The sequence below is a fragment of the Garra rufa genome, chromosome 6 (genome assembly GCF_049309525.1).
Source record: "Garra rufa chromosome 6, GarRuf1.0, whole genome shotgun sequence".
Classification (NCBI taxonomy): domain Eukaryota; kingdom Metazoa; phylum Chordata; class Actinopteri; order Cypriniformes; family Cyprinidae; genus Garra; species Garra rufa.
This window is the reverse complement of record NC_133366.1, coordinates 19,617,395-19,643,192: the sequence shown is the minus strand read 5'-3', so window position 1 is coordinate 19,643,192 and position 25,798 is coordinate 19,617,395. Positions and strand designations below refer to the sequence as shown.

The window sequence follows — 25,798 nt, the reverse complement described above, 5'->3', positions numbered from 1 at the left end:
CCATTTTCAGTCTGTACAATAGAGTATAAATTTCCACTAACAAATCTTCTCTATCACTTTTTGTAGACATTATACTATTAAGAGCTGATGAAGAATCTGAGCAAATTAAAACCCTGTTTGGCCCAACCTGTTCAACCCATTGCAGTCCTACTATAATTGCAGTTAGCTCAGTAGAGTACACAGACAGTTTGTTACTTAGCCTCAAGCTTATTTCTGTCTTAAAATTTGGAATATACACTCCTATGCCCACTTTTTGCTCAATTGGATCCTTAGATCCATCTGTATAAATCTGCATAAAAGAATTAAAGTTTTCTCTCATAAAAACATTAACTCCATAACTATTACTGTATATTTCTTCTGCTTTTTCCCGAGCCTCCAATAATCTCATTTCAACAACAGGTTCAGGAATATTCCACACTGCCACACCACTTAATGGCATGTTAGGACAGATTGCTTCATCCTCTATACCATAATCCTTGACCCACTGTTCATATTTCCAGCCAAAGCTATTTCCGACATAGACACTTCAAACAAACAGACTTATAAATGGTGACTAATTACAGAGACACAGGTGAAACAGATTACGGTGACGAGGACTAAACCAAATGATAACAAAATGTCAGGGGGAGACAATGGGAGAAACCAATAGAACAGACATGAACTGTGGCATAACTGTGACAAAATCACAGTTGTGCAACATTTTTTTTCATCATCGTTTAAAGCATAATTTGAGCATGTGTGTAAATGTGAATTTTAACCTATTATCATAACACTGTACAACTAAACAGCATGTGACACGATAGGGCACCAATCTGGGTACAGTTGATACACAATGTCTCAACCGTACCCCACTGACATACTTGCATGTTTCTCTAGATTATGAAATGATTTTGCATAGTACAATGTCATAAAATATGTCTATTTTTAGAGGACAGAGTAATGTTTGCAATGATAAATGTTAAGGTTAACAATCAGTAAAGAATAATAAGCTATTCATTGTGAAAGGGTCATGGTGAAATGAAAATCTCACCTTGGAATAAAAACTTTTGTCGATATCTTCGGAGTGGAAAGACACACACACATTTAAAATTCCCCACGATTAAAGAGAACACTAATACACATGTGTGGAGCAAAAATCATGGCTCAGGGTTCCTGTGTACGCAAGTAGTTTAAGGTGTTTCAACTGTACACTTGTCTCAAATGTACTCAGTCAACCCTATTAAACATATGACATGAAATTTCAAATTTGTTTTCATAGGTATGAATTATTTAATAAATTGGAAAAATTATAATAAAATAAAATAGTCCAACAATAATTTTTCCTTTATATTATTATGTGATAGCTAATTAGCATTTGAAATCGTTGTTTGATAAAAATTAGCTTGAAAACATTTTGCCATGAAAATATGTCACTGGGGTCCTTCCTTTGTCCTGTCTTCTCACTGCATCTGCTATAATAATGATAAAATATCTTTAATCTGTTTAATCTATTTTTAAATGAATTTGTTTATAGCTGTGGAAGACATTTCTCCTGGACCAACAACAATGACCTCAAAGTCTTGGTTCTCATCTTTCTCTTCGGTACTTCTGGTGCTTTGTATTATTGTTGCAGCTGTTTCAATATGGATTCAGGTATGCTTAAATATGCACTCATATTTTGTCCTTTTTCCATTCTAATCTGATTTTCTTTTTAACATGTAAGTGACCAAATGTTGTAAAATGTATAATTTTATATAAAACAACTCTAGATCTTCAAGCAAGAAAACCAGGATTTAGATGATATAGGTAAGGTTGATTTATTACCCCCCCCCCCCCCACACACACACACACACATTCACATTCATATGAAATTATATAATTCTTGTTAATTTACAGTACATCATCCAGGTGTCAGGATTATGTCTGTGTTTTGTCCTGTTCTGTTAGGTTTCCCAAGTGTTTTCCCCCCCATGTTTCTAGTTCATTTGGTTTAGTCCTTGTTTTCCCCCTTTTGATTTAGTCCTTTTGGTTTGTTCTTGCCCATATTTGTATTTCCCCCTCGTTATCTTGTTAAAGGTTGTATCAGCGATTTCTAGCCTAAAACATAAAGTGTCAATTTCAGCTGACCTTTCTTCACGATCCGCTCGCTGCCTGCCCCATAAATTGTCTGTGAAAAAACCGCGTCTCTCTGGTCAGCCTAGGGTCCGAGATATGCCAAAAAAACAATCGGCACTACCAACCTTTCCACAGATAAACAAACAGTGTTCCAACCAATCAGCGTCAGGGGTTTGGTGTTGTGGACTTTCCTACTGGTGCTGGGATGTGAGGGAGGCGGAGCGAAAGTCCACAACACCAAACCCCTGACGCTGATTGGTTGGAACACTGTTTGTTTATCTGTGGAAAGGTTGGTAGTGCCGATTGTTTTTTTGGCATATCTCGGACCCTAGGCTGACCAGAGAGACGCGGTTTTTTCACAGACAATTTATGGGGCAGGCAGCGAGCGGATCGTGAAGAAAGGTCAGCTGAAATTGACACTTTATGTTTTAGGCTAGAAATCGCTGATACAACCTTTAACTTGTTTGTGACCACGCCCATGTCTCTGTGTATTTAAGTCTGCTTGTGATCACTCCCCGCTGTCCGTCGTTAACATTACATGTTTGCTGTTTTGCTCCTGGTTTTTGATTTGTTTATTTGTAATTTCAGTATTTCATTTAATAAACTGTTTATATTTCATTTACTCTGAATCTCCTCCTCATTCTCCACTCCTCATCCACCCAAGCTGTGACACCAGGCGATTCACTCCGGATTCTTTTGGTTGGAAAAACAGGGGTGGGGAAAAGTGCAACTGGCAACACCATCCTGGGAAAAAGGGTGTTTAAATCAGAGATATCATCCTCCTCTGTGACTGGGCAATGTGAAAAATTTCATGCAATAATTAATGGTAAAAAAGTATCCGTCATTGACTCTCCAGGTCTGTTTGACACCAGCCTAACTGCAGAAGAAGTCATTGATAGAGTTAAACTCTGTATTCCACTCTCTGCTCCTGGTCCACATGTCTTCTTAGTTGTGATTCAGCTGGGCAGATTCACTGATGAAGAGGCAGCAGCTGTTAGGATCATCCAAGCAATTTTTGGTGAGGAGTCCTCTAATTACATCATGGTACTGTTCACTCATGGAGATCGACTGGAGGGCAAAAACATTCACACATTTGTGCGGGACAGTCCAAAACTGCTCAGTTTCATCAACACATGCAGTGGACGATACCACGTGTTCAACAATCAAGAACAAAATCCTAATCAGGTCATTCAGTTGCTCAATCAGATTGATAAAATGGTCACTGTGAATGATGGGCAGTACTACACCAGTGAGATACTTGAAAGGGCAGAGAAAGCAATTGAGGAAGAAAAACAACGTATCCTGAAGGAGACTGAGGAGCAGAAACAGAAGGAGATAGATGCTCTAAAGGCTACACTTGATAATGAGGCCTATGATAAAGCATTAACAAAGTTAAACATTAAATATAACCAGCTGGCAAGATGGCAAGCAGAGATTAATCTTCCATCCTTATTCCAATTGGTCAGTTCTTTGATTAAAGCATTAAGCAAATTATTATTTTGATCGCCTTGTATTGTGACCCATGTAAAAACCAACCAAACGTAGCTACCGAAAAAAAAAAAAAAAACTGCAGAAGGCATTTAAAATCTCATGATTTATAGTATATATCTAAAGTTAACCTCTCAAGTTTGTTTTTAATAAATCAAATTTAAGCACATTCTATTCTGTTTAAAGGGGTATATAAATGTTTAATTATGTGAAAGTATGAAGGTGAAATGTCTGAAAAATATGTCTCTTTATAGTATAGTACACAAACTTATATATAAAGCAGTGAAGTGCAGTGATGTGTTTGTATAAGAAAAATATTCATAATTACAAGTTTATAAATGGTAATCTCTAGCTTTCACTAACTGTCATACGTACAGGGGCGTGTTTATGTTTTGGGGGCCCCCGCAATTGCTTTATACACGGATTGGGGGGACTTTATACAGGTAACAAACTGAGATTAGGAGCACTCCCTTTAAGAGAGTTCTCCCAATCTCAGCTCGTTGCCTGTTTAAAAGTCACCTGGGAGCCAGAAATCTTGCTGATTGATAGGGGATCAAATACTTTTTTCACTCATTAAAATTCAAATCAATTTATTTATTTTTTTAAAATGTGTTTTTCTTGTTGCTATTCTGTCTATCACTGTTCAAATAAACCTATACCATTAAAATTATAGACTGATCATTTCTTTGTCTATGAAAAACGTACAAAATCAGCAGGGGATCAAATATTTTTTTTTCTCACTGTATTTTTGGGCAGTTTCTCCCATTCTTCTTTGCAGTACCCCTCAAGCTCCATCAGGTTGGATGGGGAGCATTGTTGCACAGCCATTTTACCAGATTTAAACATCTCCAGAGATGTTTAATAGGGTTCAAGTCTGGGCTCTAGCTGGGCCACTCAAGTTATCTCAGAGGTCTACAGACAATTCTTTGAACTTCATGGCTTGGTTTGTGCTCTGCAATGAACTGTAGGACCTTATAGGTGTGTGCCTTTCCAAATCATGTCCAAGCAACTGAATTTACCACAGGTGGACTCCAGTCAAGTTGTAGAAACATTTTGAGGATAATCAGTGGAAACAGGATGCACTTGAGCTTAATTTTAAGTGTCATGGCAAAGGCTGTGAATACTTATGTGGCTGTGTGTTTTTTATTTTTAATAAATTTGCTAAGATTTCAAAACAAACTTCTTTCACATTGTCATTATGGGGTATTGTTTGTAGAATTAGGAGGAAAATAATGAATTTAATCAATTTTGGAATAAGGCTGTAACATAGCAACGGGTGGAAGTGAAGCGCTATGAATACTTTCTGGATGCACTGTAAATAAATAAATACAGGCATTTCATTATCCACCAAGAACAACCAGGCCCTCCAATTACTGATTTTATCACAAATAAAAATTTACAGGGAGTTGCAACACAGAATAACTCAAAAACTGTTGTTATACGAATGATAATCAATACACCAAAAAACATAGATACTACACTTTTACTATAATAAAACCATGGTTCTGTTTTGCAAGCAGGTGACAATGCCTTAATCATCATGAAAACAATGCAGTGGACTAATAGGACATTTTATTTGTACTCTGATTTAGTTGTAACCAATTTGGTGTAACCAATAGAGGTAAGGCCCCTAAGACCCACATGCCTAGAGACTAATGTTAAATTAAAGGGTAAATGTTGTCATGATTGTCCTTGTCTTATGCATAGTTTTTAATTGTTGGTAATATTTCTAATAAAGCATTGGGTGTGTCAGTGATGATAATCTTTACATGAATTGACTGATATGTTTTGACAGTTGAAGGGTGTTCTTGGTTATGCATAAATAAAAATAGATTAATGTTTTTTTGTTTAATCAAAAGTGAACTTTGTATGTATGTATTTATTTATTTATTTATTACTTTACATAATAGTAATGCAAGAATAAGCATTGGTGTTGTACACACACTTTAACACTATATGGCTTACAGGTGCTGCATGCATGTAAATTTTATGTTTGTAATATTATCTAGATGGACAAAATGCTCATAATAAAATGCTTTTCAAGAAGAAAGCCTAAGGTCTGGAGAAGGCAAAAAGTTTAAATATGTTTTCTGAATAAATATGTGCTGCTTGTTAGTAAGAAGGGATGAAACTAGCAAGGGAAGTCTAGCAAGCAAGTCTGCGTTGCTTCATCATTTGAACAGGGTGTGGGTAGTCTACATGTAAATGAATCTCTCTATTGTACAGAAGAGGAAAATGAAACACAGCACATAAAAGACACCCAGACTTTCATGAGATCCACATCAAGGGTAGGTTTTAACTTGCTTTTTGTATCAGTTATAAGAATTGAATAATTTTATTTATATTGACATGATAGATATTTTCTGAAAGGAAATAAAATATCCGGCTGTTATTAGCCACTAAATGTGGTATTTAAATCAGATCACAGAGATAGAGACAATGAGAAAATGGAGGTAAAAGGGAAAGGAATCATGTACAAAGTAATGATGTAATTTAGGGTTTAGTATAGATATGTAAAGCTTGGTTACAAGTAATTAATGTTTGTTGGCCATTTGCCCATTTTAATAAAGTTTAATAACGCTTGAATTACAAATATAAACACATCATGTGAGTAATAAGAGCGGGGCTAGGAACAGATGACATTTCTCATTTCTTTCTTTATTTTAATTATTGTGACTAACAGGCTCTTTGTCTGTATCAGTATTATCTATGCAGCGGCATCTTTTTGTGTGTTGGACCATAGTGTGGCTGTCACATTTTAGAATTGCATTACTAGAACAATAGTTTTGACTGTACTTTCTTAGTTATTATGGAGGACACCAAACTTTCTCAGAGACAGTTATCAACAACCTCAAAATCATGGGTTTCATCTTCCATGATTATACTGGTAGTGCTTGGCATAATTGGTGTCACTGCTGCAGTAGTGGTGCAGGTATGTATTTGAAAATTCTTACCTTGTTACAGTAAGTAAATAAGTAAAGTATAAGATAAGAAAAAATCTATTAAAATAGCTTAGCTTTTGATTTTATTATATAGACATTATATAGACATCATAGAGATTATATACTTTTCTAAATGGAAAAATGTCATCAAATGTTTGATATTGCATTAATAATTTCTAGATGTTCAGGCAACAAAATCATAAACAGCATGTTTCAGTTCATGATTCAGTTGATATAGGTAAGTATTTTTTCCCCAACTGGCTTAAATATGATTGAATAAATGTTGCATTATGGCTTTTTTTTATATATATGTATATATGAAATATGTATATGTAAAGATTAGCAAGTGATTGTCATGTAAATTAAATGTAATACCTGTAATTCTTGTCAATGTACAGTGTATCAACCAGGTGATGAGCTCCGGATTCTTTTGGTTGGAAAAACAGGGGTGGGGAAAAGCGCAACAGGCAACACTATTTTGAGGAGAAAGGCTTTTAAATCAGAGATATCATCCTCCTCTGTGACTGGGCAATGTGAAAAATTTAATGCAATAATAAATGGCAGAATAATATCTGTCATTGACTCTCCAGGTCTGTTTGACACCGGCCTAACTGAAGATGAGGTGATTTTCAGAGTTAAACGCTGTATTCCACTTTCTGCTCCTGGTCCACATGTCTTCTTAGTTGTGATTCAGGTGGGCAGATTCACTGATGAAGAAGCAGCAGCTGTTAGAACCATCCAAGCAATTTTTGGTGAGGTGTCCTCCAGTTACACCATGGCTCTGTTTACTCATGGAGATCGACTGCAGGGCAAAAACATTCATAGATTTGTGCGGGACAGTCCAAAACTGCTCAGCTTCATCAAAACATGCAATGGACGATACCATGTGTTCAACAATCAAGAACAAAATCCTGAACAGGTTTTTCAATTGTTTGATCACATTGATAAAATAGTTACTGGGAATGGTGGGCAACATTACACCAGTGAGATGCTTGAAAGGGCAGAGAGAGCAATTGAGGAAGAAAAACAACGTATCCTGAAGGAGACTGAGGAGCAAAGACTAAAAGAGATAGAGGCTCTGAGAGCTACACTTGAAGGCGAGGCCCTTAAAAAAGCTGAAGAAATGCTAAAGAAACAACAGGAGGAGAAGGCAAGATGGCAAGCTGAGAGAAGCCCTTCAATTCTTGAAAATATCTTTACATTTTTGGGCAATTGTTTAAAGAAAATTGTTGGCTAAGTTCAGTTCAGGAAAGACTAGGTATAAGTATCAAATAAATAAATAAATTGCTGTTTATTGTATGTTTTAAGTGTCAAATATGAATTTATGTCTAGAACCTCTGTACAGACAATAAAGTAAACTAAAACATGCTGTGGATTTAAACATTAGATATTTTATACATAAATTTGAATGGAATTCATTATATATTTTATATATAAATTTAAACAGTATTTTATTTTGTTCTCACAAATATAATATTATTCAGTTTAAAGGTCCACTGAAGTGCCTTGAAACCACTGATCTATAATAGAGAACTGGATTGCTCATGACATCATAAAAGTGAAGCCACCGCGCCGCCATATTAGTATTCCCTAGTGTTCGCATACATTCTATTGAGTGAATAGGAAATTATACGATTTTATTGAGAAAACACCACATAACAAGTCAGCGTTTTTATACCTGAAGTCTCACTGTACATTTTCACAATGCAAACGTCCTAAGCATATAAATGGTTATTTGTTTAATGTCGGGAATTCCCTCTGCTTATTAAAAATGTACATTCATATAGCCTAACTTTACAGTCACGCACATCAGATAAACATAAACATCGGGCGTTTAACATATGTTTTAAGACAAAGTGCTCATAAATCTGAATGAAGATTTATGATTTGTATACATACACCTTAATTCATCTTAGTACATTTATTCACTGTTTATGTCATTTTGTTTTTATTTGTACAGTAGGCTAACTGCATGTTTCAACAATACTTTCTTTATTAATTCGTTTATAATTTTAATCGTTATTAACAGTATTAATTTTGAAGCAGGTAATGATTTGTTCGTTAAATTAATAATTAATTCAACATCTATACACAGCATTTTACTCACATGGAATCGGTAATGTTAGTAAATCATTACAGAATTCGCTGATTTGAAGAGTCTGAAATAGATGTTGCTCATTAAAAATATACACACAAACTATACCGCTGACTACATATGGTACGGACTTAAAGACATGAAGCTTTATTTCAAAGATTTGAATTTCAGTACAACGAGCATATACAGAGGCTTGTTTTGTATTACTTATTGTATAGTCGAAACAATTTCAGATACTAATACCATATATATGTTTTGTTTATTATTTCCTGCATAATTAAAAAGAAATATATTTTCGTATTGGATCAGTTAACTCACCTGTGTCTGCAAGTGCACGGCTGACACACCCACCTAAACGATTTCAATATATGGCTTATCCAGCCCGAAAAGACCATAAACATTCCAGATAACATCTTAGGTATAATTTATTTACATACACATATCCTTAAAACTTATCCTGTGTGAATGAAACGCTTCAAATCGGGTGATTTTAGGTCAGTGGTTTACATGCAAATGAATAGCGCACTCTGCCGGTAGGGAATAGTAAGATGGCGGATCGAACACTTCCGGTGGCTTCACTGCCTAACGGCAGTTTAGAACGCAATGAGCAATCCAGTCATTATATAGATCAGTGCTTGAAACACGCAGCGTTATTCTATGTGGTGACGTACTTTTAACTGAAACAAAAACATAACGCCCAGCCCCGCCCACTAATTTGAATAGCCAATAGCGTTCCATTTATATCTGCTCGGGCAAGAGCTGTTGAGCTCGGTAAAGCCGCATTTGTAAGCTTATGACAGCCACAGACTAATAAATTACCCCACAAATTCAATATGAAACTTGATAAAACGAAATAGTGATCATTATCATGCTGAGGCTGTGTAGTTTAATACATGCCGACCGCACATGAGCGCTTATGATCTGCTCCGCGTCTCTGTGTAGGGGGCGGGACACTACGGACTCTAGAGAGCATTTGATTGGACAGAACGTTTGATGAGAAACTGAAGTGCACGGTGATATCATCCAAATCCTTGATTCATATTGGCGGAAGTGACGAGACTGTAAGTTTTGAATGCCCATATCTTGTAAACGCGAATTTTGTCGTTGTTTTGAAGCACACTAGCTTATAGATCACCTTAAGACTAATATATTCATACTAAAAGCCAAAAAACTTTAATTTTGATTTCAGGGGGACTTTAAATTTATATCGAAATGTTCATATCAGATGTAATTGTGACACCATTGTATGTTTTATTTAATATACCTAGTCTTTCCACTCTAACCAAGGATGGTACTATCAATACTAAGAATGAACCATCAACATAGTGTGTGTGTGTATTTTTTTTTTGGCAAAAAAAAAGGAGTGTTGTAGATTAAGCTAAAAATTGTGCCCTTTGCATAAGTATGAACTGAGTGCACTTAAGTTGACTGTCTATGTATGGAGTTAAGAACTATGTGTGTTTAACAGTCAAAGAGCAGGATACAATAGACATTTAGAAGATGCATTCCTAGTCAATGTCAACAAGGGCATTGCTCATGTCTATTACAAGATACTAACATAAATTATTTTTTGTACTCATTCAATCAGGTTAAATATATAACATTAGCTTTATGTATGTGTGCTTGTATGCAAGTGGAGTCTTGATAAATTCACATTATGCCCAAACATATATGACAACAACAAACTGAATGAACCTGTTCAGCATTTTTTTCCCAAGCTGCAACTGTGTTCAGCTCAGAAGAGGAATGAAGACACAACCGCTCCCATTTCAAAATGCTAAAATCCACAAGCAGTTATTTCAGCATTGTTGTTCGACATACGACTTGTACAATTTTTTTTTAGTTTGTATTGATTAAGCAGGTGCTTTGTCATTTAATAAACTGTTAACTCATTCTCATTTTAGTAGGATTTTTTTTGCAGAGGTTGAAGGTACAAATACAGTTTTTTAGAATACAGAATTGAGAAAAGTACTTTAGCATTATTATTTATGATGTACACATGTATTTTTAGTTACCAGTCATTTCACATTCTGTGATTACAGGGATTTCTTTAGATGTATTTGTCACAACATTTCCTTAACAGAGAATCACGTTTTGAAATTGTATCATGCAAAAAACATAAACTAAAATCATAGATAATTTGTCATGATCTGGGCTGTGGGGCTCCCCTCAGCCACCTGAGGTCGCTGTTTTCCCTTCCCTGCACACACATCCCTAATTGTACACTCCTGTCTAGTCGTTATCACTGATTACACGCACACCTGTTCACAATCACATCTGGTCTATAAGAACACTCATTTCCCACTACTCATCCTGGCTGCATTGTCTTCGTATGGATGTCTCCTGTTATGTGTGTCTCTGCGTTCCTGATTCCTGACCTTGACCGTGTTCCCTGTTTTGGTTTATTTAGTATTCAGTTTATGTCGTGTTGTGCCGTGTTGGCCTTTTGGTTTTGTTTTGTTCTGTTCTGTTTATTTAATTAAAAAATACTTACCTGCATTTGGACCCAGAGCTCCTTACTCTCACGTGACATAATTGTTATTCTCTCTCTCCTTGGCTATTTTGGTTATCAGTTTGAATTGATATGTAGTTTTTTTATGCAGCATGATTACATGATTATTGTGGTGACACATCAGCAGAATTTGCAGCAACAATGTCAAATAAACATTAGAAAACCAAACTGATAAATGATCCTTTCTCGTTTTCCTCCTCAAAATCACAGAAAAGATATCAGTGAAAGAACAAACCTATTTGAATAAGAGGCAACTAAAATTTGAATTGGCAAACTAATTTCCATTTAGAATTTGCATTCCTTTTTGACTATAATGCATGCAAAACGTATTTGTTAGGTGTTTTTAAAACACTTCATGAAGCTTCAAAAGCTTTGACCAGTGTCTATGGTTTTTACCTATAGTCTCTGAACATTTTTATACATTTGTAGATATTTTTAATGACATGTCTGTATAAAAAGTAAGAAAAGCAGTTAACCATTGGCAGATCATTAATATCCTATTGGATTTTTTAGCCAAGCCCTCAATAAAAAAAAAAAAAAAAAACAAGCCCTTCAAAATAAAAATAAAGTAAAAGAACATATTATGCAGACACTTCATATGTTTATTTTATTTTTTTAAATTGCATTTAATAAATTATGCTACCAATAAAACATTTACAATTTTTATGCTTGTTTGTATTTGTATTTGTATTTGTATTTGATGCATTTGTGCAGGTTTGACCAGGCAAGCTCCTTTAACTTTTAATATATAAAGCCGTACTAGTAACTATTTTAATCCTACTAGTATTTATTTTTAGGTGTCTTTTGGATTAAGTACTAGCCTAGTACTTATTCATTAGGTACTAGTGCTTATTATTTAGGTAGTGCTTATTCTTTAGGTATAGTGTTTATTCTTTAGGTCCAATTGTCTTTTGTAAAGTAACAATAGTTTACCATTTCAGGGAATACCAACATGAGTGGGGAACAGGTTCGTTTCTGTCTTACTATGTCTATAATTAACCTTTTATATGTTTTCATGAAGCGACCCTATACTACAATGTCAGTGAAATTCACAATAAATCTTGTAAAGTTAACATGATTGATTAGTTAAAAAAAGCAGTAGTGACATGGATAAACATTTAAATAGGCAGTCTTTCCCTAAAACAACTGATCCATTCTCCATCTTATCCTCTGTTGGATTGCGGGATATATAATATATATGTATGTTGATACACTTATTCAACATTCAAAACAACACAGTCACATTGTATTGTAATAATAAAATGCAAATGTATTATGGAGAACGACAATATTGTGTACCCAAAATTAAAGCTTAGACAATTTAATTTAGTATCAGATACAGTAATATCACCCAAGAGGTAATTAATTATTAATAAAAAAAAAATTGAAAACAAATAACATTATTTAGTACAATATCTAAAACGTTTTAAATGTTGTAACACATCATTCATTTGTGTCAAAAATAATTATGTATTTTATAGCTAAGCAAAATGATAAATATTTCTCGTCTGGTGTCACTTTTGTTCTTGGGGAGAAGGATCAAGTTCACGCTGATATAATACTCAGCATTTTAATAAACAACGCTTAGCAGGTTTTCAGAAAAATTTGAACAATGTAATGATTAGAAAAAAAATATTTGGGGTCAAAGACCGCATCATTGTGTTTTGATATGTTTTTTTTTAGAGAACTAATAATACAGATATGAGTATGGCATCATTAGAAACTGCAATGGGGGTCTACTTTTAATTGAATATAGTCATAATAACAACAAAACAATGTGCTTTTGCAAAATAAAGAAAACAAACAGGGTGCGCTCTCTCAAGCTTCATCATATAATTTAGCCTACTTTCTTTTTTATTTTTTTTATTCTTGTTTAAACTTTTAATGCAGAGGTAGCCTACACCATTTCTCTCCACTGTAGGCTATGTCTCAACATGTATAGCAAAATGAAAATAAATCTTACTTGACCTAACGTAAAAAAAAAATTCTAAACACTTTCATTTTTGGTACAGAGTTGTCGCTATCCACAATACATTTGCATTTTTGTATTATATATATTGTTATTATACCCCCGCGTTGTTTTGAATGTTGAACAATTCTATCGACATAGCCTATTCTATATCGAAAAAAGCAACAAAAAGAGGATAAGAGGTACAGAAAATGGATCAGTTTTTATAGGGAAAGACTGCCTAGTTAAATGTTTATCCATGTCACTACTGAAAATTTCTTTGCGACTGAAGAAAGAAAGACATGAATATCTTGGATGACGTGGGTGAGTAAATGTTCTTTATAGTGTTCTTTAGATTCTTAAAATGTTTTCAAAACTCATATTTTAGGATTGTATAGCATGAACAACTGTTTTGTCATCAACATCCCTTCTTACGGAAAGCTACACGGATGGATAACTGGATAAAACGCTCAACACTTGACCCATGGAATTGCAGAGAGATGTAGCTGTAACTTGTAACCAATGCTGGAACTTAATTTAAAACTTTCAATTTATATATTTATTTTCGATAAGAAACAAAGTCTCATCTTTTAAAATATTGGACTTTTTTTTAAAGAAAATTTTACCAATAAATGCCACTCTGACACTCCACTCTGACACTCTTTAATGTGACGTGACAAATCCCTGTATAAGGCCTCAGTTCAAACAGCAGCATGGTGTATTAGTGAACACAATCATCCGTTTCTCTTTACTACTATTTATAACACAAAATAAACATGAATAAACAGTGGGTGAATTGGAGTATATGTATAAATGTCTTTGTGTGTATGTCAATGGGTTTTTGTGTACTTGCTGATTGTTTTGATGAATATGTGATTGTGTGCATTATATCATCAAGGCATTAGTGTGTGTGTGTGTGTGTGGGGGGGGGGGGGGGGGGTGAGTGTGTGTGTTCCATTGTATTCACTGATCTCACATCCACTATGGCTGTTTCTCACTAAAACCAATGAAATTTTGATTTACAGGCTATAATTTGAAGACATAAATGAAATCATAATAATATAATTTCATTAATTAACATTAATGTTTATAAGACATTAACATTACAATTTGTAGCTCTTTATTTAGTTTTGAATTGCTTCAACAAATTTCTCAACCTGTTATACAACTAATTCATGAGGTTCCTGCTGAGACCTGATGTCCATTGCAATGGACATTACATTTGAAAAAATCCTGTGTTCTGCAAGTCTGAAAGATCTTCAAAATAACTTTAAATATTATAATTTTATAGTCTTAATTTTATAATAGATGTGTCACACCCTCAGCACGTTCCCTCAGTCCCAATCACCGCGATCCATCATCAATCAGCCAATCCCCACTGCACCACGCCCGTGAACCATCACCAGAGTTTTAATCACCGTCACCTGCACCAGCAATCACCACTCCCTTTAAATACTTACCTCTGCCATTCACTCACCGGCTGGAATCAACTCCTTTGAACTCCTCGTGGACTGCTTCTGTGTTATCCTGTGAAACACATTAACCGCTTTAAAGGGAAGTGACTTTTGCTCTTGCTACGATACTGATGAACTTGAACTCACCTGTTGTGTTGTGTTTGAAGACTCGGCTACCGAGACCCATACTCACCTGTTTTCACGTGTTTGAACTGTGCACCATTGTCAATAAATATCACGAAAGATACTCACCCTCTCCCTTTGTGTGTGGACGTGACAGGATTCCAGCCCTAAAGAACTTACTACATCTCACTCATGGAGGCGAGTGCAGCAGTCACCAATGCCTCTCCCGATCCATTTGCTGATATGGTAAACATCCTTCGTCAGTCTCTACCCGCCGTTCCCACGACGATTTCCAACACGCCCCTCTCTCGCCCCATGAGTTATTCCGGTGATCCGGGCGGTTGTAATGGTTTCCTCCTTCAAAGTTCCCTCTATATTGAAGCTAACTCGCACCATTTCCCTAATGAAATCTCTAAAATCTCATTTATGATTTCCCTCCTCACTGGACAGGCGCTTCAATGGGCGGAAGCGCTCTGGAGTTCGAGAAGCACTGCACTAACCTCACACAATGCGTTCGTCTCTCACTTTAAGGAAGTGTTTGGAGCAGCTCTCACTCCCCTCTCAGTGCACGATGAACTTATTTCTCTGAGTCAAGGTACGTCTAATATACACAAATACACCTTGCGCTTTCGCTCCCTAGTGGCCAACAGTGGTTGGAATCAAGTCGCTCTCCTGGCAGCCTATCGTAAGGGACTTAAACCCCAAATCCGCAAGCACATGGTCATTTACGATGACAACGTACCCCTAGAGACTTTTATTAAAAAGGCTACTGGTATTTCACAACATCTCTCTGCCTGTCCCTCTACGATGTCTGTGCCTAGTTTTCTCCTACGCCGAGCACCTTCACCCCAACAGGACACGGAGGAACCTGTGATTACGACTCCTATCGTCTTGACCCTGCTGAGCGGAAACGACGAATTAACAACCATCTGTGCTTATATTGTGGAGAAGCCTCGCACTTCATCAACGTCTGCCCAGTCCGCCCACCTCGTCCAATGGTGAGTACAGTATCTATTACTCCGGCCATGTCTCTCTTACCCCATATCACTGCTGAACTAATAGTGAACTCTCGTACTCTCCCCATTCATGTACTCGTGGATTCCGGAGCGGCTGGCAATTTTATCTCCTCACATTTCATTACCAAACATCGAATTCCCACCGTCCTAAACAAAGTCAGGTATCAGATCACCACCATCCAAAACTCACCATTGGGTGATGGTAAGATATCCCGGAGAACCAAGGAAATAACTCTCATCTCCCGACATGACCATCGTGAACACCTAACCCTCCTAGTACTCCCCCGAGCCAATGTTGATGTCATCCTGGGCAGACCTTGGCTTGCAAAGCACCAACCCCACATTGATTGGCGCACATGAGAGATCCTAGGATGGAGTGAAGAATGTGAGAGCCACGGCTACCGTTCTCCCTCGTCGGCTTCGAAACCTCCATACCACCCTATTCCTCTTCACGCCACCACCATTGAGAGTCCCACCACTCATTCCTCAATCACCATTCCCACCATCTATCAACCATTTTCGGACGTCTTCAGCAAGGAACGAGCCACACAACTACCACCGCACCGGCCCTGGGATTGTAGTATCGACCTACTGCCAGACGCCAGATTACCTCATGGGAAAATCTACCCCCTTTCACGTCCTGAGCAGGAGGCTATGGAGAACTACATCCAGGAGGCTCTCCAACAGGGGTTCATCAGACCTTCCACGTCTCCAGCAGCGTCCAGTTTCTTCTTTGTCCCCAAGAAGGATGGTGGACTCCGGCCCTGCATCGACTATCGGGTACTGAATGACGCTACGGTGAAATTTGCCTACCCACTTCCACTAGTTCCAGCTGCCTTGGAGGAGCTGCGGGAAGCCCGCATTTTCACCAAGCTCGACCTCCGCAGTGCCTACAACCTGATCCGTATCCGGGAAGGGGACGAGTGGAAGACCGCCTTCATTACCCCGACTGGCCACTATGAATATCAGGTGATGCCCTATGGCCTGGCCAACAGCCCGTCCATATTTCAAAATTTCATGAATGAAATCTTCCGTGATTATCTCCATCGTTTTGTTATTATCTACATTGATGATATTCTGATTTATTCACACAACCCGAAGGAACACCAAGACCATGTTCGCCAGGTTCTCCAACGTCTCCGTGAATATCAGCTCTACCTGAAGGCGGAGAAATGCGAATTCCATCAACCCACCGTCTCCTTCCTCGGGTACGTGATCTCTGCGGAGGGAGTTCGCATGGAGACCGGTAAGGTGGATGCAGTGGCCACATGGGCGGAACCTAAGACGGTGAAGGAACTTCAGCGCTTCTTAGGGTTCGCCAACTTCTACCGACGCTTTATAAAGAACTACAGTCTCCTCTCAGCACCACTCACTTCCCTCTTAAAGGGAGGACGACGGGTGCTACAATGGACCCCTGAAGCCCAACAAGCCTTCGACCATCTCAAGCTCATGTTCACCTCAGCTCCCATCCTCAAGCATCCTGATCCATCAAGGCCTTTCGTAGTGGAAGTGGATGCTGCAGACGTAGGCGTGGGGGCCATTCTGTCTCAGTGGTCTGGTGAACCCCGATCCCTCCATCCGTGTGCGTACTACTCCAAAAAACTCACCTCAGCTGAACAGAACTATGGCATAGGTGATCGCGAACTGCTGGCAATAAAGCTAGCCCTCGAAGAGTGGCGACATTGGTTAGAGGGAGCCCAGTTCCCCTTCACCATGATAACCGATCACAAAAACCTCCAGTACATTCAACAAGCCAAAAGACTAAATGCCCGACAAGCTCGCTGGTCACTATTCTTTGCTCGTTTCAACTTCCAGATCACTTACCAACCCGGCCACAAGAACACCAAGGCAGACACACTATCCCGTATGTATTCACCAGAACCTACCGTTGACACTCCTGACCCTATTCTACCTCCATCTGTCTTCCTAGCACCCATCCTGTGGCAACTCGACGAGGACATTCGGACCGCCACCTTCGAGGAACCTGCACCACCTGAACTCCCCCCGGGTCGCACCTATGTCCCAACCAGTCATCGACTTCCTCTACTGGATAGTACGCACACGTCCCCTGGCTCTGGACATCCTGGCAGTAGGCGAACCCTCTCGCTCCTCCAACAGAAATATTGGTGGCCCAACATGGCCAGGGAAGTGGAACGGTACGTCCGAGGGTGCTCGGTCTGCGCCATCAACACTACACCGCGCCGCTTACCCGAAGGTAAACTTCAACCTTTACCTATTCCCCGCCGACCCTGGACACACCTGGGAGTCGATTTTGCCACGGATCTGCCTCCCTCACAGGGTTATACAACAATTTTAGTGGTTGTCGACCGCTTTTCAAAAGCTTGCAAACTAATCCCTCTCAAAGGTCTCCCCACAGCATTAGAAACCGCGGAAGCACTGTTCCATAATGTGTTCCGGAACTACGGGCTTCCAGAGGATATTGTGTCCGACAGAGGGCCTCAGTTTATTTCCAGGGTCTGGCGGGCATTCTTCAAACTACTGGGCACAACAGTCAGCTTATCATCTGGATACCACCCTCAAACCAGCGGGCAAAATTCACAAAATTCCCTCCGTCAGACATCTACTGGTTTAACCCCGTTTCAATGTGTTCTATGCTAGCAACCTGCACTGTTCCCATGGACTGGGGAAACCTCAGAAGTGCCTGCGGTAGATCACTGGTTCCGGGAGAGCGAGAGGGTGTGGGACTCAGCTCATGTCCATCTACAACGGGCAGTACGGAGGCACACGGAGAACGCCGATCGCCACAGGTTACCTAATCCTGTTTACCTCCCTGGAGACCAGGTATGGCTCTCAACCCGGGACATCCGCCTCCGTCTGCCCAGCAAGAAGCTGAGTCCCCGCTACATAGGGCCCTTCACCATCCACTCACAAATAAATCCCGTCACCTACCGTCTTAACTTACCTCCACGCTATCGGATCTCTCCCACGTTTCACGTCTCCCTACTCAAACGTCACACTGAACCTCTGTTCCCTTCCTCTGCAGAATCGGAGCCACCCCCTCCTCCAGACCAACCTGAAATCCTCGGAGACAACATCTACCAGGTCCAAGAGATCCTAGACTCCCGGCGGCGGAACGGCCGAATCCAATACCTCTTAGACTGGGAGGGGTTCGGACCTGAGGAGAGATCGTGGATACCCCGTGATGACATCTTAGATCCTGCTCTCCTCGAGGAGTTCCACCAACGTCATCCGGAACGCCCAGCTCCCAGAGGTCGAGTTCGTCCCCGTCACCTCTCTTGGGTGCCAGGAGTCACCCGTGGAGGAGGGGGTGATGTCACACCCTCAGCACGTTCCCTCAGTCCCAATCACTGCGATCCATCATCAATCAGCCAATCCCCACTGCACCACGCCCGTGAACCATCACCAGAGTTCTAATCACCGTCACCTGCACCAGCAATCACCACTCCCTTTAAATACTTACCTCTGCCATTCACTCACCGGCTGGAATCAAAGTTACATGGACACCTCTCCGTGGATCTTCACCTCTTCCTGTTGTCTCTCCTGTGCTCCTCGTGGACTGCTTCTGTGTTATCCTGTGAAACACATTAACCGCTTTAAAGGGAAGTGACTTTTGCTCTTGCTACGATACTGATGAACTTGAACTCACCTGTTGTGTTGTGTTTGAAGACTCGGCTACCGAGACCCATACTCACCTGTTTTCACGTGTTTGAACTGTGCACCATTGTCAATAAATATCACGAAAGATACTCACCCTCTCCCTTTGTGTGTGGACGTGACAAGATGCAAGTTGATGAGGCTACCATTAACATAACATAACATAACATAATAAAAATGTGAGATACGTGTAGCTCAATCAGATTAATTAAGGAGTTATATCTTCATTATGATCGGTGGATACAGGTAACACTTTATTTTACAGTCCTGTTCCTCATGTACATACTATGTATTATTATAGTAATTACAATAACCAGGTAATAACTAGGTACTAATCTTGAACCTACCCCTAAACCTAACCTACCCCGTGGAGTTATCTTATATTACTTTTAAGGTAAGAACAATCCAAATACATGGAAGTGCAACAGAAAATGTTCTTAAAATGAAATAGTATGTTTATTTTCCCCCCCACTGTATTGAAACATAAAAACTGAGGTATGTACTGAACCTTCATGTTTGTGTACTGTTACATGAGTGGGTGGGGCCATGTGTAAATTTTATGGGTCTGGTTTCCGGTCTCATCAGCGTCCAGCTATTTTTAGCTGTACAAAACAGCTCGTTTTGCTGCTTGATATTGCAAATTGGTTAGTCTTACCATATTATTTTAATGTGTTATCTTAATAATGAGTATACCCTGGTTTGTAGTGCAAACAGTTTTACCGTTTACTGCACGTTATTATTCTTCTCGTTATTTCCCTATAGCAGATAATGAACTGGAAGTCTCACCCATAGGCTTACTTCCGTGTTGAAGAAAAAGGTGGATAGGGAAGCACTAGACTTCCTATTGCCAGGGCTGATGCAGATAACAGCTGCTCCATTAAAGGACAGACATGTAGTCTTAATCATTATTTATCTCAAATCAAAAGTCATCATAGTTTCTATAAAATAATTAACTTAGAGTAATCTAAAGAGAGAGAGAAAAAAGCATGTCTGAAGAAGGCACAAAGTGATTGTAAGAACAAAACATATCTGGCTCATTACCTTAGCATGCACTGCTGCTTTGTTTGCTTTGGTGGTAGTCAACACCATGTGACCCATGAATAAAAACAAGTCTAGCAGGTTTATTTTCATACTGTTTATATAGAAGACAGTATATGGAAACGAAACAAACAGAGTAAAGGATAACAGCCTAGAAAAATAAATGACTGATCCCACAATGAAAGGTGAGAGAAAGTTATAATATTCAGCGATGTAAGCTTTGCAGTTTGATTAATCTTTTTGAAGTAGAGATGGTGTCCGTAGGAAATGTGTGTAACCAGTACATATATAGAATAGCACAAGTTGTTACAAGCCTAGATGCAAATAAAGCTTGTGCATGCTAACTAACAAATAACAGAATAAAAAGGGCGCAAAACCACCAAAAATGAGCTCATTTGGTTACTTAAGTAATAAAAGATAAAAAAAGGAATTGAGGCATAAATAAAATGGTTTGAATGCTTGTTGCATAGCTTGAGAAATTAAACATTTTTGTGAAATATTTTAATCATTTTAAAAGTATTGCAATCAACTTTAAAAAAATTATGCTTTAGTTTATCTCCATTGCCAGATTTTTGACTAATTTTCATATTTTAAAGCAAAAACAACAGTTTTTACCTCACTTTCTCAATAGTCATGGAAACCAGTGAACAACAATCAAATATGTCAAGGGGCTCAACATTTGCCAAGGGGCTCAACAAGTGGACAGTGTTTCCTATAATGGTAGCTATCGTAGCTGCCGTATGTGTGTACAAGGTAAGTAATAAAAAAATAATTTAATGACAGAACTGCCAGAAACCATATAACCCTGGGTATTGCTGAATTTTCCAATGCAAAGAAGTATTCGGTCATCAAATCATAAGGATTTATAAATTAAAGGGTTAGTTCTCCCAAAAATTTAAATTAACCCATGATTTACTCACTCTCAAGGCATCCTAGGTGTATATGGCTTTTTTTCTTTTAGTCAAATCCATTCCGAATTATATTTCAAGATTTATAATGGCAGTGGGCGGGTGTTTCTGTTTTAACAGTCCAAAAGAAGTCCAATAAAGTGCATCGATTCATAATAAAAAGTGCTCTACAGCTCCAGGGGGTGAATAAAGTTACATTTAAAATGTAATAATCACTTTTTTCTAGCTTGCGCTAGCTGTCATACACAGAAGCCATTCCGTGCAGATGACATAGGGTGTATGAGTTGCGCCGCTTAGAAGTGACGAACGTGGAAGCACAGAGAAGAGAGAAAAAACAAACAAAAGACCAGTCATGAATTAGAAGTACAAAATGAGAATTAGTAAAGAAAAATGTTGGAGAATTTGATACAAGCCAAGAGGAGACTGGTTTTCCTTTGCTAAAGTAAGTAAACTTTGCTTCCTCTGTTCATGTAAACAAACGTTGGTTTTCGCAGCCGCGCATGTGCAATGCATACGTCCTACGTCATCCATCTAGAATGGCTCGTAATGTATGTATGAAAAGTGATTATTATGTTTTAAATATAGATATATTTCTTCCAAAAATGCATTGATTCGCTACAGGAGGCCTTTTTTTCACCCCCTGAAGCTGTGTGGAGCACTTATGTAATTATGGATGCACTTTAACGGAACATAATTGACAGCCCACTGTAATGTAATGCGAAACAATGTAAAAGACTATGTATAAATATATTATACTTAACTTGCAGACACATGTACAACAAAACCACAATTCGAATGATTTAGGTACTGTACTTTTATTTTTTAATACAGGTCTAAACACATTTACAGATATAATACATACTTCAATTTATACATATACACGTGAGGGCTAAATTACTAATAATGTAATTATTATTAATCATCCAGGTGAAGAGCTCCGGATTCTTTTGGTTGGATTAACAGGTGCAGGAAGAAGTGCAACAGGAAACACCATCCTGGGAAAAAATATTTTCAAATCTGAGATTTCATCCTCCTCTGTGACTAAACAATGTGAAAAAAATAATGCAACAGTTAATGGAAGAAAAGTATCAGTTATTGACACGCCAGGTCTGTTTGACACCAGCCTAACTGCAGACGAAGTGATCTACAGAATTAAGCAGTGCATTTTGTTCTCTGCTCCTGGTCCACATGTCCTCTTAGTGGTTATTCAGCTGGGCAGATTTACAGATAAAGATGTAGAAGCTGTTAGGGTCATTCAAAACATTTTTGATGAGGAATTTTCCACATACAGCATTACACTGTTCACTCATGGAGATCGACTGAAGGGCAAAAACATTCACACATTTTGCGGAACAGCCCAAGATTGGTCAATTTCATTAAAACATGCGGTGGAGGTTTTCATGTGTTTAATAATGAAGAAAAGAATCCACAACAGGTTGTTCAGTTGTTTGAACAGATTGACAAAATGGTCACTGGAAATGGTGGGCAACATTACACCAATGAGATGCTTGAAACTGTAGAGAAAGCTATTGAGGCAGAAAAATTTCACATCCTAAAAGAGCAAGAAGAGGAGAAACAGAAGGAAATAAAAGCTCTAAGGTCTAAACATGAAGGCGAAGCTTTTGAAAAAGCGAAAGAACAATTGGACAATGAATATAAACAGAAAGCACGATGGCAAGCTGAGAAAAACATTATCCGTATTCGCAATGGTAGGTTCTCTTTTATTAATGATGTATTTAAGAACCTTTTTCTTCAATAAGATTAAAATCAATAGAAGAAACTTGAATCTTGAAAAGAGCAAGAAAAACATTTTACTTATATTTTATGTGGAATCACATGTATTAAACTTCCTGCTAAACAAAAATTTAAGTAAATAAATCCATTTATTATAGCAAATAGACAATAGACCCTCCATAGACAGCAAGGGTTCTACCACGTTCAAGGCCCAGAAAGGTACCAAGAACTTCAACAAAATAGTGACGTCAGTGGTTAAACCGTAATTTTATGAAGCTATAAGAATTTTTTTTTTTTAACACACAATCCACATAGTCATGATTTACATTACAGTGTCAAGCTAAAAAAAAAAAAAACCCACAAAAGTAGTAGCCTACATACTGTATGCTTCTTGCTCTCTATTGCAGGCATTTTGTCTTTTAAAGTCATAACACAGCTTTTTTTTTTCCAAGGACATGTTGAAATTACGTGATTATTCATGAAATCTTTCCATTTGCTCTTTGCACAGCACAGCACACCTGTAAACTGTGCTAAAAACATAATTTGCCTGTGTGTATATTGTTGTATTTGCTGAAACTATAATGAGAAATGACTTCTTTCCATGGCACAAAATATGGTTGAGATATACAGACAAGATTCATCATGTGTTTGTAAGTAAATTTTAGGACTTTTTCTAGTCCTCTGATCATGAACTAGAACTTAAATTTGAATGTACAACAGTGTGAACCAGGACAGAGCACAAAGTGCTGGCAGGATGGTGGGTCAGGTGACTCGTTCTGGGCACATAGCCATACCCTGCCGTTTTGACTTTTTTTTTTTTTTTTTCAAGAATAGGAAATAACATTATGCAGGGTGAAATTAGTTCACATCTACTCTCATTGTGGTATGCTTTTTTTCAATAAAACCTTCTTACCTTTTTCTGTTTTGTCCATTTTCCAAGCTGTTGTAATATAATCTGCCAAGAAATAAAATTATACTGTTTTGTAACTTAAAACATTTTTTTAAAAGAGGTCTTGGTGTGGTCACATAGTCGCACTGGACGTTGAGCACGCAAAATTTGGACACTGTCACGACACATCCAGGAACGGGCAAACAACAACGGCGTATAAAAACGAAAGTCTTTATTAAAGACACAGGAGGTAACAACAATACCAGACAAGGAACTGAGCAAACAACCAACTTATAAAGGGATACTGATTAACAAGGACAGGTGTAAGGAATCAAGCTAACGAGGGGGAAGTCCAAATATGGGCAAGGGAGAACCAATACACACAGAACAGCAGGGGGAGACACTGGGAGAACCCAACATAGACAGACCAAGGACGTGACAAACACTGCAATGGCTGTAAAATAAATGCATTTTTTATAGCAAGTAAATTGTTGTATAAGATTTTAGTGGGTTCTGATATATAAAATGTCAGTTTTTTTTTTTCAAAAAGAGGATGGCATCCTTAAATCAAGTAGTGCGTATATGGCTTTTTTAATGACTTTTTGAGATAATACATTTGTACCACTGCAAAAAATAAAGTTTAGTGTACACTATTATATATACTAATGTATATATAACAAATGATCCACTGAACATCAAGTTGTGATGAACCCAAGTGCAGCTTTTATTCACAACAAAGACACAAGTTCATTACTTAGAACATGAAACATACAACATGACAAGGCATAATATCAAAATAAAAGATACGAAAACAAGGAACAAGAAACAAAACCCATGTTACATATACCCCCTCTAAGGGCAGCTCCATACACCCAAACAAGACCCAAACCCCAACAAGTCCAGGAGGGTAGTAGAGTGGAGGTGGAACAGGGGATGGAGGGCAGGCCTTGGAAGGGGAACAGGCTCATTGGCTGTGACAGGCCACCTCTGGAGGTTCTGCAGTGGAAGCTGCCACCTCTGGAGACACTGGATTGGATTCATGGACAGAAGAAGCTACTGGGACCGATTCATGGACAGGAGCGGCATCTGGGTCAGACTCATGGATAGGAGAGGCCTCTTGAGTGCAGTGTGCAGTAGACAGTGGGATGCCTGGACTTGAAAATTTTGGGACCACTGGGATGTCTGCCGCTCGCACTGACATTAGTGGTGGGTTCATCACACTGGCTTTCAGTCTCTTCAGTCCTGGCCCAAGCTCTGCATCTACGGGATGCTTTGTCAGATTTGATATCTGACTGGGGTCTTACTGGTTCAGTTGCTGCCATGGTGACAGACAATGCAGCCAACATAGTGTCAGGAATTTAGAAGCTGGGACTACACAATTAACCCATACTATAAACCTCATTGTTAAGAGGGCAGTAGAAGAACATGAGGTATTGGCAGACATCCATAGCAGAGCCAGGAGAGTTGTGTCTTTTTTCAGGAGCAGCACTAAGGCATTGAAAAGCTAATCCTTGCCCAAGAAAGGATGGGCAGACAGTCCCTAGATCTTCTCCAGCAGGTGAACACCAGGTGGAACAGCACACATGATATGCTGCAAAGACTCATTGACCTGTTGCTGCTGCTTTGGCTAGTTTGTCAAGCTACATCATGCTACTTTCAAATGCTGATTTTGACATAATTTCTGAAAGCCTTGAAGTACTGGGACCTTTCAAGTATGCCACTGAAGAACTGGGAAAAAGAGAGTGTCAAAGATCTCTTCAGAGATAATCCCAATCATTAGGATGATTCAACACAAGGTGGCAGAGAAAAAACAGCCCTGGCAAAAAATGCATCCGTTTCATCCTTAGTGATGGCTCTTCAGCAGTGTGAATGTGCTTCAATAATCTGGCTAACCAGTGAGTATGTTTCACAAGCAGAGACA

At 38.5% G+C, this 25,798-nt stretch overlaps 2 protein-coding genes and 1 pseudogene across 2 annotated transcripts; all 3 read left to right on the top strand.

The window, feature by feature from the left end:
* The first annotated feature begins 1,382 nt into the window (after nt 1–1,382).
* LOC141337496 (GTPase IMAP family member 7-like) lies at nt 1,383–4,144 on the top strand. The gene is made up of 3 exons (XM_073843335.1): nt 1,383–1,632; nt 1,749–1,785; nt 2,759–4,144. Exons 1-3 carry the CDS (start codon nt 1,498–1,500, stop codon nt 3,595–3,597), a joined length of 1,011 nt encoding a protein of 336 aa, XP_073699436.1. The 5' UTR covers nt 1,383–1,497; the 3' UTR covers nt 3,598–4,144.
* A 2,247-nt stretch (nt 4,145–6,391) lies between these two features.
* On the top strand, nt 6,392–7,989 carry LOC141336874 (GTPase IMAP family member 9-like). The gene is made up of 3 exons (XM_073842595.1): nt 6,392–6,514; nt 6,705–6,762; nt 6,923–7,989. Exons 1-3 carry the CDS (start codon nt 6,392–6,394, stop codon nt 7,759–7,761), a joined length of 1,020 nt encoding a protein of 339 aa, XP_073698696.1. The 3' UTR covers nt 7,762–7,989.
* Nucleotides 7,990–20,979: 12,990 nt separating this feature from the next.
* On the top strand, nt 20,980–24,984 carry LOC141336873 (GTPase IMAP family member 7-like; annotated as a pseudogene).
* Nucleotides 24,985–25,798: the final 814 nt, after the last annotated feature.

Bases quoted from the DNA above. Each gene is read 5' to 3' on its own strand.
- LOC141337496 (XM_073843335.1), top strand. From the start codon at position 1,498: ATGAATTTGTTTATAGCTGTGGAAGACATTTCTCCTGGACCAACAACA. The intron at 1,633-1,748 runs GTATGCTTAAAT...AAACAACTCTAG, and splicing joins CTGTTTCAATATGGATTCAG to ATCTTCAAGCAAGAAAACCA. The intron at 1,786-2,758 runs GTAAGGTTGATT...CATCCACCCAAG, and splicing joins CCAGGATTTAGATGATATAG to CTGTGACACCAGGCGATTCA.
- LOC141336874 (XM_073842595.1), top strand. From the start codon at position 6,392: ATGGAGGACACCAAACTTTCTCAGAGACAGTTATCAACAACCTCAAAA. The intron at 6,515-6,704 runs GTATGTATTTGA...AATAATTTCTAG, and splicing joins CTGCTGCAGTAGTGGTGCAG to ATGTTCAGGCAACAAAATCA. The intron at 6,763-6,922 runs GTAAGTATTTTT...GTCAATGTACAG, and splicing joins TCATGATTCAGTTGATATAG to TGTATCAACCAGGTGATGAG.